This window comes from Palaemon carinicauda, chromosome 18 (genome assembly GCF_036898095.1).
Source record: "Palaemon carinicauda isolate YSFRI2023 chromosome 18, ASM3689809v2, whole genome shotgun sequence".
Classification (NCBI taxonomy): domain Eukaryota; kingdom Metazoa; phylum Arthropoda; class Malacostraca; order Decapoda; family Palaemonidae; genus Palaemon; species Palaemon carinicauda.
In genome coordinates this window covers 84,480,962-84,497,137 of record NC_090742.1, presented here as the reverse complement: position 1 = coordinate 84,497,137, position 16,176 = coordinate 84,480,962, and the positions used below count along the sequence as shown (strand labels likewise).

The following is a 16,176-nucleotide window of genomic DNA, read 5'->3' as shown; positions in this document are numbered from 1 at the left end:
ACAAAGCTATGAATTCAGGGAGGGGCTATGGTTTAAAAATTGCTCATAGAATTATTAATGAAATCTCTACTGGGGCAAAGAATAAGAAGCATTTACCCATCAAAAAGAGAGATGGCTCTGTTATAGCAACAGAAGATGAAGAAAGACAATGTTAGATGGAACACTTTAACGAGGTCATAAATAGGATATATGAAAGGAATAATTTGATTGATATACCTAAAGCTGATGAAGACCTTGATGTGCCCATTAATCAAATTAATTTCCAGTGAGCAAGTGGAGTACTCCAAGGGAATGTGTTGTCACCCATGTTGTTTATCCTCCTCATGGATTTTGTAATGCGTAGAACAGTTGGGGATGGTACAGAAGGATTAGACTGGATTGGTAATAGGAAATTAGCTGACCTAGATTATGCTGATGACGCTATCCTTATTAAAACATTACAGGATTTGCAATGCTTGCATACAAGAATGCACGAAATATCACAGGAGGTTGGGCTCAAGATAAATAGAAGAAAGACGAGATGATGAGAATGGATTATGCAATGGAAGATGAAAAATTATTGGAAGGAGAAAGAATTAATGAGGTAGTATCATTTAAATATTTAGGAACTATGATCACTAATGCAGGGTCTTTAGATTTGGAATTTAATGAAAGAGTGAAGAAAGCAAATAAGATAATGGCAAGGTTAAATTAAAATTTGGAAATCAAATGCCCTTAAATTACATATAAAAATCAGGCTACATATCAGTTTATTGAGATCAGTATTACTATATGGACATGAATCGTGGTATGACAGTGAAACATCTCCAGCAGATTTAGTAGATTTGAGATCAAAGCCCTCAAAAGAATATTAGGCGTGAAATGCCAAGACATAATTAGAAATGAAACTATGAGAGATTACTCAAGCGTCGTATGTGGATGAGATATTGGTGAGGGGTAGATGGAAATGGTTTGGTCATGCTCTTCACACTCTCTAGAGAGATTAGTTAACTAAACATTTAATTGAGCTCCACAAGGCACTAGAAGAGTTGGAAGACCCAGGCCTACTTGGCTGAGGACTATGGAGCGTGAAGTAGGAGATGATGAATGGAGAAGTATACAGTAGATAAAGACGACTGGCGAATTCTAACCGAGGCCCTTTGCGTCAATAGGCATAGAAGGAAGTGATCGCTGCTGGCGATGTGGACTAACATTTTAGGTTCAGTTGATTTGTTTATTAAGATTACTGCTGGCGATGCAGTTTAAAAACTTTTAAGGTTACTGTAGTTGATAAAATTTTCTTAATTTAAAGAATTATGATTTTAATTACATGGTGTTAGGTTTATATAAATAGATAATTAGAAAATAATCTGGAGTTCTGTACTTCAAGATACTTTTGATGGTCTGTTAAAATCTATGGTACACTCGAGTCTATGTCAATTACGTTTATTATTTTGAGACTAAAAAAAATTACCCATTCCTTTCCTTCACTGGAAACTCACCACCATCAGTGTGGGAGTCAGCAGTATGAACAACAGGGAAGATTCATAGAAATAAACAGAATATTAATAATAAGTTTTGTTAATTCTATACTTGCCTGATGTTCATATACATGCTCACTCTCCTCCCCACAGACTTGTGGTATCAAGAGAATAAGGAATAGTTCTGATTTCAAAAATGAAAAGACAAATGATCTGTGGCTTCAACAAGCCATCAGTGGTTGAAACTAATCACTAGATTGTCTCATTAATTTACTAGAGGTAAAAGTTGATTGAAATAACAGAAAATGTAATATTTTTATTGTTAAGGCTAAATGTCGAAAAAAACAGATTACAAAGAGAAGCTATATGAACATCAGGTGATTATAGAAATAAATTTTAATATTAGAATTCCATTATTTAGGTACATCTCTACCACTGGTCATATACAGTACTGTATAAGACCAATAAAAATTTTGGTGCATCTATACCACTGGTCAAGTAGAAGGCCAATAACTTTTTGTATGTAATACAAGGAAATTATCCTTGGCGATAACTACTTTTAATATACTGTATATCAATATTAAAATCTATATATTGCAGCATATACTGTATTTTATGCAACACATTTATTTTTAGTATTTTGTTACTTTGGATCAGTACAAGATATTCTTACAAATTTGTAATTCAACATATACTCTAAATTGGTCTGTATTTTTGTCAAGCATCAAAGAATTTACTCAGCTTAGTTTAACTCTTCTTCCAGATTGCAACATCTACATGGGATATAATTGGGGTAAAATGCATGCTTTTGAGAGCTATATTTATCAATGCTAAAATGCTCTCTCAATTTTCTTTGTGGTTATATGAAGTTGCACCTATAATAAATGAAATTGGGACTACCAATTCTCTCTAGTGGGGATTTACATATATTTCATAATTTACATTTTATATCTGCCTCTCGTTCAAAAGCTGCATCATTTTATAGCATGCAATGAATTCTGATATGTGAATGAAGGCTTATTTCAGTTGTCTGATGACAGTGCAAATGTTTAACTCTTTCAGTGTAAAGAACAAGCATCTTTTGTTATACATTTCCTATTTGATGTCGCACCAATTTGCGTCATTGGTTTTCAAAAGCACGTTTTCAACATCTTGACATCAAATAAAAAAAATTATTTTAAGGTCGCGGTGAAAGTAGGAAAGGTGTTTTTATAAAGGAGAAATCTATCTTTAGGAAGTGCTTTGTGGTCTCCAAGGACTTTCATGTAAAAGCTAGAACAGGAATTTCAGTGTGATATAAAATACCAATGAAATATTGTCTCCCCTGCTCTAGGGTCAGTGTTTCATGTAAAGAATGGAGTGTGTGTGTAGAAGGGAGACCCATGGGTTCAAGCTCTATTCAACCTATCATAGCACTAAGAATTTTAAAAATAATCAGGTAACTAATGACTGACACACTATGCAAAGAATCAATAATAATATTGGAGACTGCTACTTCCATGCTAATTTGTGTCAAGTCACCATCTTCCATACTCCGAGTGAGAATCAAATGTCCCCCTTCTCTACATGAGGATAGGGAGGAAGAAGGATCTTGGGGAGACCACATGGCACCTCCCAAAAAACAGGTTTTTCCTATGTCAAAACCCCTTTAATTGGGGTTATGTGGTATGGTCTCCAAGGGATAATACCCGAGCAATAACTGAGTAGACTTGTTTACTATAAAGGATAAAAGTCTACAATCAAGCAAGCAACTTTATGGTGCATGTTTGGGTGAAAAGAAAAATTAACAAGTCAGACACTCACCTCATAAGAGAAAAACTCCAGAGAAGAGGCTATAGATCAGTCATTATAATTAGGCTGAGAAGGCCTGGTTACTGTGCCCTCTTCTATCTGTTTTACTATCGTAGGTACCATGAACAAGCAGAGTTTCGTGCTGTTCTGGTGGGATTTATTTTAGGTATTGTCTTATAAACACCTTATACCAAGACCAATCTGTAAAGCTTTGGATGTCCTTAATTTACATACAGTTTAACATTAATGAGAAAGCAATTTTCCTTACATCATGGAGGCAAGTGGAAGGAGAGAGCTGGTAAATGGTATGCAGTATCCTGTCCAGAGGACCTCTACCATCCATTCTTCCACTCGTGTCGCTGCCACGTTGGCCAATAGTCTAACAGTTATCCACCGTCTCGCGGCAGCTGGATAGAGGGAGTGACCTTCTCAATTTTCCTATTCTCCTACCTCCTTTTTATGTGGCTCAGCCAGAATGAGGATGAAAGGGGGAAAGCTTCTAACCACCCATGTCCAAAGAAGGGGCTGAAGTGGGCTTGAATTCTGGTGCGGTTGTCTGCTTCTTCGCTGTTGGTCTCTAAGCAGATAATGAAGAAGCCCTGACTGCCGTGGGCTTAGAGGGACCTTTGCCCTTATAAGCCACTACCCTGTTGGATGAGAGTCATGGCTCGCCTTCCTCCATTCTCGACAAGTTGCCTCAAAGTCCTGTTGTGAGAACGAGGATATCAGTTTTGTAGTGAAAGGGCAGCTTCCTGACCCATTGTCACTGCGACTGAGAGGCGCTTATCTTATCAAAGAAAAACGAGGAAACTGCAATTACTTAACAACACCAATCACAGAAGATGGTCCACTGCACCTGGTAGACTGCTGCAGAAAAGCTGCGCATATATCCAGACATCTTTACAGTGGCTTGCGAAATGCCCTTCTCTCAGAAGGGCTGGATAACTGCCACTCATGAAGTAACTAGATGCCACAGAGGTCTGGAATCTACAAGTGGGGCTGGCAGAGGAGGTGGAGCCAGTGGGATAGTGCTCAAGGTTTCTCAGTGAGGAACATGAACAAATTAGAGAACCATTCGGTTTGTGGCCACACAGGAACCACCAGGGTCATCCTGACATTTGGAGTTTTAACACTGCTGACGATCCGAAGAATCAGAATAGGGGAAAAGGTTGCTCCAGGAATGTTGGAATGCATCTTCCAATGCTGCTGCCTGGTCTGGAAGTGGAGAACAGTACACTGGAAGCTTCTCTATGGCAGGTAGAAGGGATTTTTCTGCCCCTACTACCTGCCCACAGCTGCCAAGCATGTCAGCTAATACATTCCTTTGGCCTGGAATGTTTCTAGCCTCGTCAACTTGCACAGGTCCTGTGGAACAGTCTCTACCAGCTTGTTAATGTATGCCACTATGGTTGTGTTGTCGTTCATCAACGCTACAAAGTGCCTTATCAAATTTTGATGGAAAGCTTGCAATTCCAGCAGGTTGGTGTGTAGACTTTTCTCATCTTCGGACCACAGTCTTGAGGCGATGTTGTCATTCAGGTGTGCACCCTCACCCTTCTTTCAATGCATCTCTGAAGAGCAGAATCTCCAGAGGAGGGGAGTCGAGAAGTTTTCTTTGTTCAACCACCACTTTAGATGTTCCCTCACTGCTTTGTTCACCAAAACCAGGGAGTGGGAAGGATCATTAACCGCTGACCAACTATGCTTTAGACACCAGTGTAGCACTTGCTGATGGAGGTGCAATGGACACAAGTATCTCACAACGAAAAATTCCCTACAATGTGTTGGCACTTACATTGAACTGTGTCCTTCAGGTCAGTAGAAAGTAAGACACCTCTTGATAGTGGCTCGAACTGTGCTTCCCCTCTCCATCTTGAAAGTTTCTAGGACAAACTCGTTCAAAGTACAGAGGTCATTAACTGGTCTCCATCCTATAGTTGACTTCTCGAACAGGAACAGTAGTTTAGAAGCCAGGAGACAAGTCTCAAGACACCTAGAATGTTCTTGCCCGACAGTATTTCTTTTGTATTCTGTCATATTGTATTTCCTATTCTAGTGTTAAAAGGAAAGTCCTTGGGGACCACACAGCAGCTTAACCCCATAAACATGACAAATTTGGAGATTTTTCCTAACTACAATATACAAATCTGAGCCTTTTATATGGAAGATAATAGCGAAGCTGAAGTCAAGCAGCTAAAGTTTTATGACATGGTGTTGGTGGTTGGCCGGTGGGAGTGGGGGAAATCTCCCCCTCCCCTGCTTACTCACTGAGAAATCACTTTGATCACAGCTAGGACTTTCTAGGTAGGGAGTTGGTGATGGTAGTCAAGTATGAGTAAAGGATTCAGGTTTGTAGTTAGGAAATATGCGAATTATCTCCAAATTCATCATTTGTTTCGGTACAAATACAAATCTTTGTCCTTTACATATGAGAGAAAGGGGTTGGTGATGGTAGGAAAGAATGAGTAAAGGACTAGTTTGTATAGTTAAGAAAAATACGAATTATCTCCAAATTTCTTATTTGTACAAACCTTCATCCTTTACAAATGAGGCTCATCCATAGGCAGGAGGAAGTCCTTGTTCCAACTGGCTGGAAACCAATCCTGGGATTCCTAAACTTGGACATGTAGGTCGTGAGAGTTTATACCTAGTGCATCAGTGCTGTGGTCATACCAGCATGTTCACGGCTCAAGCAATAAAGGACACGGGCTGAAAACCTGTGTTGTAACTCTAAAAGCATATTACAGTACATAGCATATGGGAATAGGTTTGTCCTGTTCCCTAACCAATTTATGTCTCTTAAAAGATTTCTTTGTTTCACCCCATATGGCATACAGTCAAGCCTCCTTTTTTGCAAGGGTTAGGTTACAGACATAGGTGAATTGGGTGAATTTTTGCGAATATGCACTAGGGTGGGGTAACTTCTAACCTAAAAAGTCACTACCCCTTGCCACTGGGGGGGTGGTGCCTAATATTGTTTTTATTTGGTTTCTACCACAGTTTATAAGTAAATACTACCTAATATTGTTTTTATTTGGTTTTTATCACAGTTTATAATATGTACAGTACACGTGCACACATGTACACTACATACTGGACGAAATACGACTACAGAGCAGTATGGTACGATACTAAATATTTAGTCTTCATCATACCCCTACTGTACTGTATAACAAAACAGTTGTTCCTACCTAGTAATACTGTAATATAACACTCGCAGATACTGTAGTTTATATTACTGTAATATATGTACAGTAATATTACTACACACTGCACTGTAATTGTTAGGTGTTTTCATTCAGATGACTCGACACATAGCCTATGCACTTTCTAGAAGCCTGGCGCAACTCTTTATGCGTCATCTCTTGCAGAGTATTCTTTATCTACGGTACAGTAACCTGGTAAATATATTTGTTCCATCATTTACTTCGATTGGCTAGAAAAATAAAAGAATGATAAAAGTATCGTAAGCAACGTTACTGCACAACCATTGCATAAACGCATTCAGCCACAATAACCAAACCAAAGAAAGTAAAACCGCTGTTTAGCCTGTGCTCTTCTTTAAGTTTTAATAATCGTATGAATTTTTTTGTACTTACGGTACATAGTAGTTTGGAAGGATTGACTTAACATATAATGTGCTCAGCATAATCATATACCCAGTACTGTAGAGTTGTGTTTCAAGTGAATTAAAAATAAAGAATTAATTTCATCTTTACGGTAAATACATTCCTTTAATGATTGTTTATACTGTAGTACATATTTTGCCCAGATGGCGGTAGATGGTATGTTTACATAATCACATTGCCGAAGTTGTAAACATTGCTGAAACTCACAAATTGTTTGATTTTTATACTTTCTTAAACAGAAATATGACAAATTCGTAGATAATTTGTATTTTTCCTAATTATACAAACCTTAGCTATTTAATAGGAGTATTACTTTCGGCGCAGCTGAAATGACGAGCCATTAATTTTTAACGAAAGTTAACTACCCATACCGCTAGTCAACCCCCCTATTTCACTTAAGGAAATGAGGTGTCCTTCCCCCAAGGTTCAAGGGTCACCAATCTTCTCCGACCAGCCCTCGGAAGGGGCCAAAGGAAGCATACTAGAGGTAAGGGAAAGAAGTCTGAATTTCTTTGACCTTATCTCTCTTTGACTTGCACTTCTTCTACCCTCCTTCTGATGTATGTCTCCCACTGGGAGGGTGACCACCCCCGACAATCATCATAGGGAAGGCTTGACTGCAAGAATGTCCTCTGCAGGCAAGGCACAAAAGGTGAGGATATGTTTCCCTCGGCCTGCACTTTTTTGCCCAACACCCCTGGGACAAAGTCGCAAACATGGAAAAATAAAATTCTATTGGAAAAGTCTTCTAAATATCTAGCCAGCAAGAATATCTGCTCTTTCTGATGGCTGCTATCAAAGCGACTATTCTGTGAGAAAGCGTGGGGGGAGGGGGGGGGGGAGAATTTCCTTGCTCCCAACTGGTAAGCACTGGCCAACTACCTACACCTGGTTATAAAATTTTAACTGCCGTACTCCAGCTTCACTGTTATCTTCTCCTATGTAAAGGACAAGGGTTTGCATTTGTACCGAAACCAACTTGACTAATATCGTGGTAGCATCAAAATCTACTACAGTACAGGTGTACTGTATTATATAATTTAATGGGAAATACATTAGGAGATAGAACTCCAATAAGGGAATGAAATATTAGAAAAAAAAAAACATGATCCCTTTGATTCTTGCTTTACAAAGAAGCACTTGGGTGAAAAAGTTAGAGCGAATATAGATAGAAGCATTATCTTCATTTTAAAAATCACGCAGGTTCCGAAAATTAACTCAAGGTAACTTTCTAGCTTTAGTGAAGGTAAAAATATGAATTGCAAGAAATGTACAATTTAATTGCTGCACCTGGCAGTAAATGTCATTGACTGGCATGTGCAAAATTTTAGTAAGATTTAAATTTAACTAGCATAAATTAAACAGTTTACTGATTTGTATGTACAGTATAGTATATTATTTCAATTACTATAGTAAAAATTTCTATTACCTTTCAGGTCATCTGTGGCATCCCTGTCTGCAAAATCTGAAGAAATAAATATACTGTAGGTTATCAAGTTATTGGTATAAATCAATGATGTTGAAATCTGTTTTATGGTATGGATATACAAAAATTGCACATGGTTCCTTAGAGAAAATGAGATTTTTCAAGATTCAGGTTAAGAGATCTTGTATCCAGGTACAGTTGTTGTGCTATTGTTTTAGTTCACTACATGTAACCGTTGAGTGCCTACACCACAGCATGAATGAAAACATGATTTAGTGGTGTATGCTATAGACTGGTGCACATTTTGAAGACCTCTACCTACATATAAAAAAGGTCAAGGTTTGTTATAGGAGAAAATAACAATTCATGGGACTTCCATTCTTATACATTGTCATATTTAACAAATATCTTTATATACAGTATATTAGTGATAAAATCTTCCATCTTGCTCTTCTCCTGTATTTTTAATATGTACTGTACACCCTTAAACATAATACAGATATAAAGTTCATTTTATAATCTTATATGAAAATATTGAATCCCTATTGCATTAAAGGTCTATACTCTCAGTAATAGAAAGCAGCTATTAACCTGGCAATGTTAATGTCATATGCATCCTGAAATAATGAGCTTTGTGATTCACATGTTTAAAACATATTTTAAAGACAAATTCAGTCAAGGTATGAAATTCATTATGTATGGTGACTAACAATTTATTTTTAATTTCTATCCATTTTATGAACATTAGTTGAAAGAAATCAAAGTCTTACAACACAATTTTATCATTTTTCTCTCTCATTACTTTGTTTTATCTGTCTGTTAATATCTTAAGTCCTCCTTACTGACATCAGTGTGTGAAACTGCCACTTTGTAAATGTTACTCATACCTATTTCAATGTCTTGCCTTCATCTCTTCTATTCATAATGTACTACTGTGTGTGGAATCACTAAGGTATTATGACTTACCCTTTTCCCAAACAACTATCATCCCATTAATCCTGTCAAATCTCAAACTTCCCTTATACACCCCCTACCTAAAGGCAGTGGTTTAACACTGCTCTGCCCACTTGTGATCATGTGCCTCAGTACACAGGTAGTTGTAGAACTAGAGATAGTTAATACTAACCCCAATATTGCCTTCTAGGGGTGGTAGGTGTGGTAAAATAAGCCGAGTACTTCAGATTTTGAAGCAGCTCTGCATACGGAGAAATGGCTGTATTAGAGTGATCTACTGTTCTTGTTGGAATGAGCAAAAATAAAATTTCTTCCTGTTTATATGAATAAGGTGATATTTGAGTGACTGCATGTTTCTGGGAGTGCTGAGCTTTGTTTTGTGTGAGCAATTGCTAGGCAGAGAAACAAAGAAAAGAAATTATGTTACTTGTACTTAGCTGAAGGACCCATAATCAATTGGGATAATTATCTTGCACATTTCGCTAAATTGAACGTGCCATGTATACAGTTCACTCTTTTTTACTATGAATTTTCAAGTTTATAATTGAGATATAGGCTTAGAAAGTTTTTAAAATTGCCATTAGAAAGATTAGTTTATCAATGAAATGGAGTACAAAAATGCAATGTTAAGAATACTGTATCTGCATTACATGGTAGGAAATTTAATTTAATATTGGTGATGTAGTTATTTGTAATACAACATGGTACATTTTTTTATTTATTACTTTTATACCACAGAAACATGAATCTTTTATTCATGAGGTCTTGTATGTTGTTACCACTTAAATACACAGGCCATCTCAAATTCTGTGTAAAATTTATCCATTCTGGTTTAACAGACCTCGCAAAATAGCTGCAAAACACATATGCATCACATTAACAATGAATTTTTCAGTGCTGGCAACTGGTATAAATATTAAAGTGAAAAAACATTGTTATAAGTCTGTTTAACTTACAATAGGCTATTGACTATTGATGTGATTGAAAGAAAATTGAAAATACTATAGTTTGTCTCCAACAGATTCTAAAGTTGTATATATACATTTTGCTGTTTATACTTGACAATTTCCAAACGAGAACAAGAATATTCATGCAATGATAAGATGATGCTGAGAACATTTCTATAAATATTGCTATTACAGGATTTAAAACTATTGATAGCTTTCAATATAATCTTGTGAAATTTAAAGTATCCTAACTGGGGTTAAAAATCAAACAGCAATGTTGAATTGGAAAAATGGGTGTACTGTATAGATAAATAGGGCCATCCAGGTGTGTAATTTTGAGATGCAAAAGACATTTCAAATCTTGTTGTTGTAATTAACATTATAAATTTAAATTTAAGGGTTATTTATACATTTGAACAACTTTTTGAATTCCTGTATTTTTTATTTAAAGATAAATCTTACAATTGCAAGAACAAGATTTGATGTATTCTCCTCTCACATTAGGTGCAATGTGTAAATAAAGGATGGAGAAAATGTTTCAAAACTCAATTTGATAATTTGAAGTGCAAATGTGAAGATACGTAGCTAATGTGAATATGTTTGTAGAAAACCAATTACAGATTTGAAGTTTTATTATTAAATTATATATGTACACAAACTTATTGTGCTCAAAAATATGCCAGGATAATTGCTCAGGTAAAGCTAGGGTATTGATTAAGTGTTATAATTTTCCAAAGATTTGACTACCATAATTTTTTAATACTGTTAAGTTTACTTTGGTTCTTTAAGTAAATTTACTAAATGTCAAAAATGTTTCCTGCCACTGCAAAATGTGAGTTGCTGCTATGTGAATATTTTTTTTATTAAGAAAAAGTGCAATTTACAGGGAAATATGAGAGAACTTTTGTACGGCAAGGAAATATAAAATTTGCATAATTTCAAAGAAATATGCATTTAAATATTTGAAGTGTCATCAAGTGTATTGAAACAGTTTATTTTATCCAGAAGGATACTTTATAAATTTGTAGATGCATTTCAAGGGTCCTACACTGTGTTGGCAGTACAAAATCTGAAATGAAAATATTCTGTATGCAAGTGTATAGTTTTGTGATATAGGTGTGGAAGAAACTTAGCACAGTACTAACTGCTGATGGCCTGGTGTCTTTTAGCAGCAGAAAAATGCTTTTCAAAATGAGCATTTTAACCCATGATAAGGTGGAAAACTGGAAATCTATAGTTGAAAGGAGAGGTGTGCACAGACTGCAGGCCTGGCTCTACAATCTCCAAAGTGACTTATCAATCCTTTTGTACATTCGTACAATGTAGAAAATGTTTTGAATGGTGCTTTTAGCTCTGCATGTACTGTACTAGCAACTGATGTGTGTCTTGTAAAGTGTACATTGCAGATGTCATCTATATAGGGCTTATGTTAAATCCCAGAATTTATTTAATTTATACGGTAATGTAAGTCACTTCTGTATAAACTGAAAAGTTCTATATGAAATAGAATAAGTTTACCCAAGTATGAAGAAGAAAAAACCTTAACTTGAATCTTCCCTAAAATATACATATATATAAAAATGCAGTTTTGCTGTAATCGTTACTCACCTTCCTAGGTGTAAAGATACACATTCCAATACCATGTGCAGTAAACTTGTACAGTATGAGAAAAGTGTTCAACAGCTTGCAAGTTTTACTGGACCAAAGAAGTTAGATATTCAAATAATTGACCTTAAGTAATGTCAGCATGGTACCCCAGTTTACTGTACAATGTAGGTGTTTACCACAATTGTAAATCCTGTAAATATATAAATATATATACTGTATAAATAATTGCAACCTATTATACCACTCTCTCCTAAGGTTACCACTAAAGATGGAAAGTGTTATGTGCTAAGTCAATAAGGAGAGATATTCATGAAGCCTTTTGTAATTGCATTATTTCCCCCATTTATTCAATTTTTCATTGTTCAGTCTCCATTTGATATTTATCATCACTAATAATTCATTGACACTTCATTCATTTTCATCCTAGAATGGAAATACATTCTGGAGTTCATCCCTACTAGTTCTTATGTTCTTGTTAAATGTAATTCACTATCGACTCAAAATATCCATCTTTCGAAACACCAGATATAATAAAAAGGTTTAAACATTAAAGCAGTCTTACTTTTGTCCTAAATTCTTATCAGTAATAAATTGGTTAATGAAAACTCCCTAGAAAATGTAGAAGACAATCTAAGGATTTTATTGTAGCCCTATTTATATTTGTGCATTCTTTTATACTGCTAAATCAGAGTTCGAAAGAACAGAACGAGCTGTAGAAAAGAACAAAGTAAACCTATAAATAATAATGACCCTATTTTGAGAAATTTTGGATCTTTTGAAAAATAATTTGCTGAAAGGAATGAAGCTCACACATTACCAGAAAGATTCACATTTGTATACAAGTACTTTATTAATGGAATCAGTTTTAGTCTATGAAAGATAAAGTTTGCAGACAGAATATTCAGAAAGTTAATGGAAATAAAGCCTTACAGAAAATAACTCGCCTTAAATGCCAAGATCACTTTTGTAATGAAAATGACAAATTTGGAGATAATTTGTATTTTTCCCTAATACAAACAGTTAGTTATTTTGTGGATATTCTTTCGGTGCAGCTGGAAGTTAGCCATTACACTAAAAGTGCAATGTGGCAATCCTGCCTAACCGCTTGAGCAGGTAGGCCGGAGGTGGCTAGGGGGTACCCAGCCACCTCTATCTATACTTTCACAGCTTTGAGCTAAGTCACTTTTGACTGCTGGCAGGACTTACGGGAGACAGGTGATGGCAGGCCAATTTATATAAATAACAACTGGTTTGTATCAGTTAGGGGAAAATACAAATTATCTCTGAATTTGTTATTTGTTTACAAACTAACAAACCTTCCATTATTTGACTCATTCTTAGGTGGGTGGAAGTCCTAATTTTGCCATGGACATTGACCCAGTTTTACTTAGTACAGTAGATGACTGTGGTGTAGGGAAAACTTTGATACCTCGCTAAAATATACAAAGTGAGCATAATAGTGGCCTGAACAATTCATTGTAATGATAGTTTATACGTCTTATATGAACAAATTCCGGGTTTATATGGGAATTAGTAAGACGTTTCCCATTGCTTTCCTCATGGGAAACAATGGGGACGTGGACAGTAAATAAATTAATGACTTATACTAGGCTACTCAAGAGAAGTGATTACTTTTGCGAAGGGACCCATGGTACTGTACCCCAAGGGAGGGGAAGATGAAGAAAGGAAAAGCCAGACACACACTCATTCATCCCAGTCTTAATCCGGGTAACCATTGCCCTCGACCTACTGCAACTTATCTATCAAGGATACTGAGGTATTCTTACACCACTTATTGAGCAGCCACCACAGGACTGACAGTAAAAGTATCGTCTCCTGTGGGTCACGTCTTATAAATACTGTAATGGGCTGTGAATGTATTTTGTCTTTTCTACATGCCTGCTTGTAATACTTGCAACATGGGAAAGTTGCATTTGAATGCCAAGGACGTACTGATGCCCCTAACATTATGGGCTCTAGGTCGTCGAGACAGAGGAGGATCAGGAGCCAAAGCTCTTTCAATCACTGGCGAATCAAGGATTTAAGTGTTTTTAGTAATCTTCCTCTTTACCCTACCAGAGTAACAAACAGAGATGTAAGTCGGGGCCGTGTTGCTGCAGTGCGTTCAAGATAGTATCTCAAACTCCTCACTGGGCATTGTAACAACTGATCTAGGCCATTGGTTAAAGAACGGAGACTCGCAATCTAAAAGGGAACCGAATCTAGGGTCCAGTACCCCCGTATTTTGAGTCTTAGCAATGAACTCTGGGACGAAGCCAAGTGTCACTTCCCCCCATCCCCTTGAATGGGGCGATGTCATATGAGAGGTCATGGCGTTCACAGACTCTCCCCGCCGAAGCTAAAGCAAGCAGGAACACCATCTTCAAAGTGAGGTTTCGGTCGGTTGCATGGTGTAATGTTTCGTAGGGAGGTCCTTTTAAGGATCTCAAAATGCAAACCACATTCCAAGGACAAGGCCTAATCTCTGACTGAGGGCAAGTGATCTCGTAACTCCATATGAATAAAGAAGGCTCCAACAAAAAGGAAATGTCCACTCCTTTCAGCTTAAAGGCAGGCTCAAGGCTGAGCGGTAGCCTTTCACCTTCGAGTGAAAGGAGCTTTTCCTCCCGAGGTATAAAAGGAATTTCGCTATTACTGGTACAGAGGCATCGAGGAGAGATATTCCTTCCACGACACCAACTAAAGACGACTGTCCATTTTGCCTGGTACACTGAGGCTGAGGACATACGCAAGTATCCAGACATTCTCTACACAACTTGTCGTGAAAAGCCCTTCTGAGAGGAGACACTGGCCAATCTCCAGGCATGAAGTTGAAGTGACTGCACGATTTTGTGGAAGATGTTTGCGTGTGGTTGTTGAAGTAGATCTGGTCGTGGAGGGAGCTCTCGGTAGATCTACTAGCAGTTGCAGGAGGTCCGGAAACCACTCTACATGATCCCATAGCGGAGCTACAAGGGTCCTCATTAGGTTTTTGGATGCTCTGGTCTTGGTGACCAGTCTTCTCATCAGACAGATCAGTGGAAAGGCGTACACGTCGATGTTGTCCCACCGTTGTTGATATGAATCCTGCCATACAGCCAGTGTCCAGGACTGGAGAAAAGTATAGCGGAATCCTACTGTTCAGAGAAGTTGCGAACAGGTCTATAATCGGGGAACCCCATGGCTATCTGATAATTCAAAGACCATTCGGAGCTTACTATCTGAATCGCTCTGCTCAGATTGTCCGCGAGCACATTCCTCTTGCCTGGAATGAAGTGAGCTGATAGGGACACCGAATGTTCTTCTGACCATCTGAGGATCTTTACTGCAAGATGGCATAGAGGCTGTGAAAAGGTACCATCTTGTTTGTTTATGTAAACCCGCTACTGTGAGTGTTGTCGCTCAACACCACAGAGTGACCTGCCAGCAACTGTTGGAACTGATGAAGAGCTAGGTATGCTACTCTCACCTCTGGGAGTTTCAAGTGCTGGTACCTTTCTGACTCTGACCAAAGGCTGGAGATTGTGTGATGCAGCAAGTGGGCTCCCAACCCTTCTTTTGATGCGTCTGTGAAGAGCATCAAGTCCGGAGGAGGGACAAGTAGATCCTGACCTTTGCGAAGTTTTTCGTCTGCCACCCCCCAATGCAAGTCCGTCGCTTGTTCTTGAGTAATAGGAACTCGAGTGTCGGTGGATCTGAGTGTTGATGCCACATGGACTTTAGCTGCCACAGTAGGGATCTTATCCTGAGGTGGCTGTAAACTAGACGGAGGAGAGACGTTAGGTGACCTAACAGACTCGACCAATGAGAGGCCGGTGGAACTTCCCTTCGGAGGAAGGTGAAGCCTACTTCTCTCAGTCTGTGTACTCTTTCGTCTGATGGGAAGACTTTCTGTTGGACGGTTTCTATTATCATACCAAAGTACTGTAAACCAGTCTTTGAAAAGGTAGCGGTGACGACTTTGAGATTTATCAAGACCCCAAGATCCTGAAAAAACTCTATGCATGTCTCGGTGACAAAGAAGGGTTGTCTCCGAGTCTGCCAGTATTAGCCAAGATGAATGCCGTTCTTGTGAGCCCACGGTGACACTAGGGCAAACACTCTGGTAAAGACCTGAGGTGCTATTGTGAAAACGAAGCATAGAACATTCAATTCGTATATTTTGTCCTCGTTTATGAACCTGAGATACTTCCTTGAAGTCGGATGGATTGGGATCTGGAAGCATGCATCCTTGAGATCTAGTGTACACATGAAGTCCCTTGGTTGAACCGACTAAATGTCCATGTCTGCCATCTCCATTCTGAACTGCATCTGTTGAAAAAACTTGTTCAGAGGGGAGAGATCAATGACTGGTCTCCAGC

General features: G+C 37.8%; 1 protein-coding gene across 1 annotated transcript in view; it reads left to right on the top strand.

The window, feature by feature from the left end:
- Positions 1–12,361, top strand: part of LOC137657922 (guanine nucleotide exchange factor DBS-like) — a 664,479-nt gene extending 652,118 nt beyond the window's left edge. Inside the window, exon 23 of the mRNA XM_068392587.1 lies at positions 8,317–12,361. Within this exon, the coding sequence (XP_068248688.1) occupies positions 8,317–8,368 (52 nt within the window). The 3' untranslated portion in view covers positions 8,369–12,361. The remainder of the gene's footprint in view (positions 1–8,316) is intronic.
- The last annotated feature ends 3,815 nt before the right edge of the window (positions 12,362–16,176 follow it).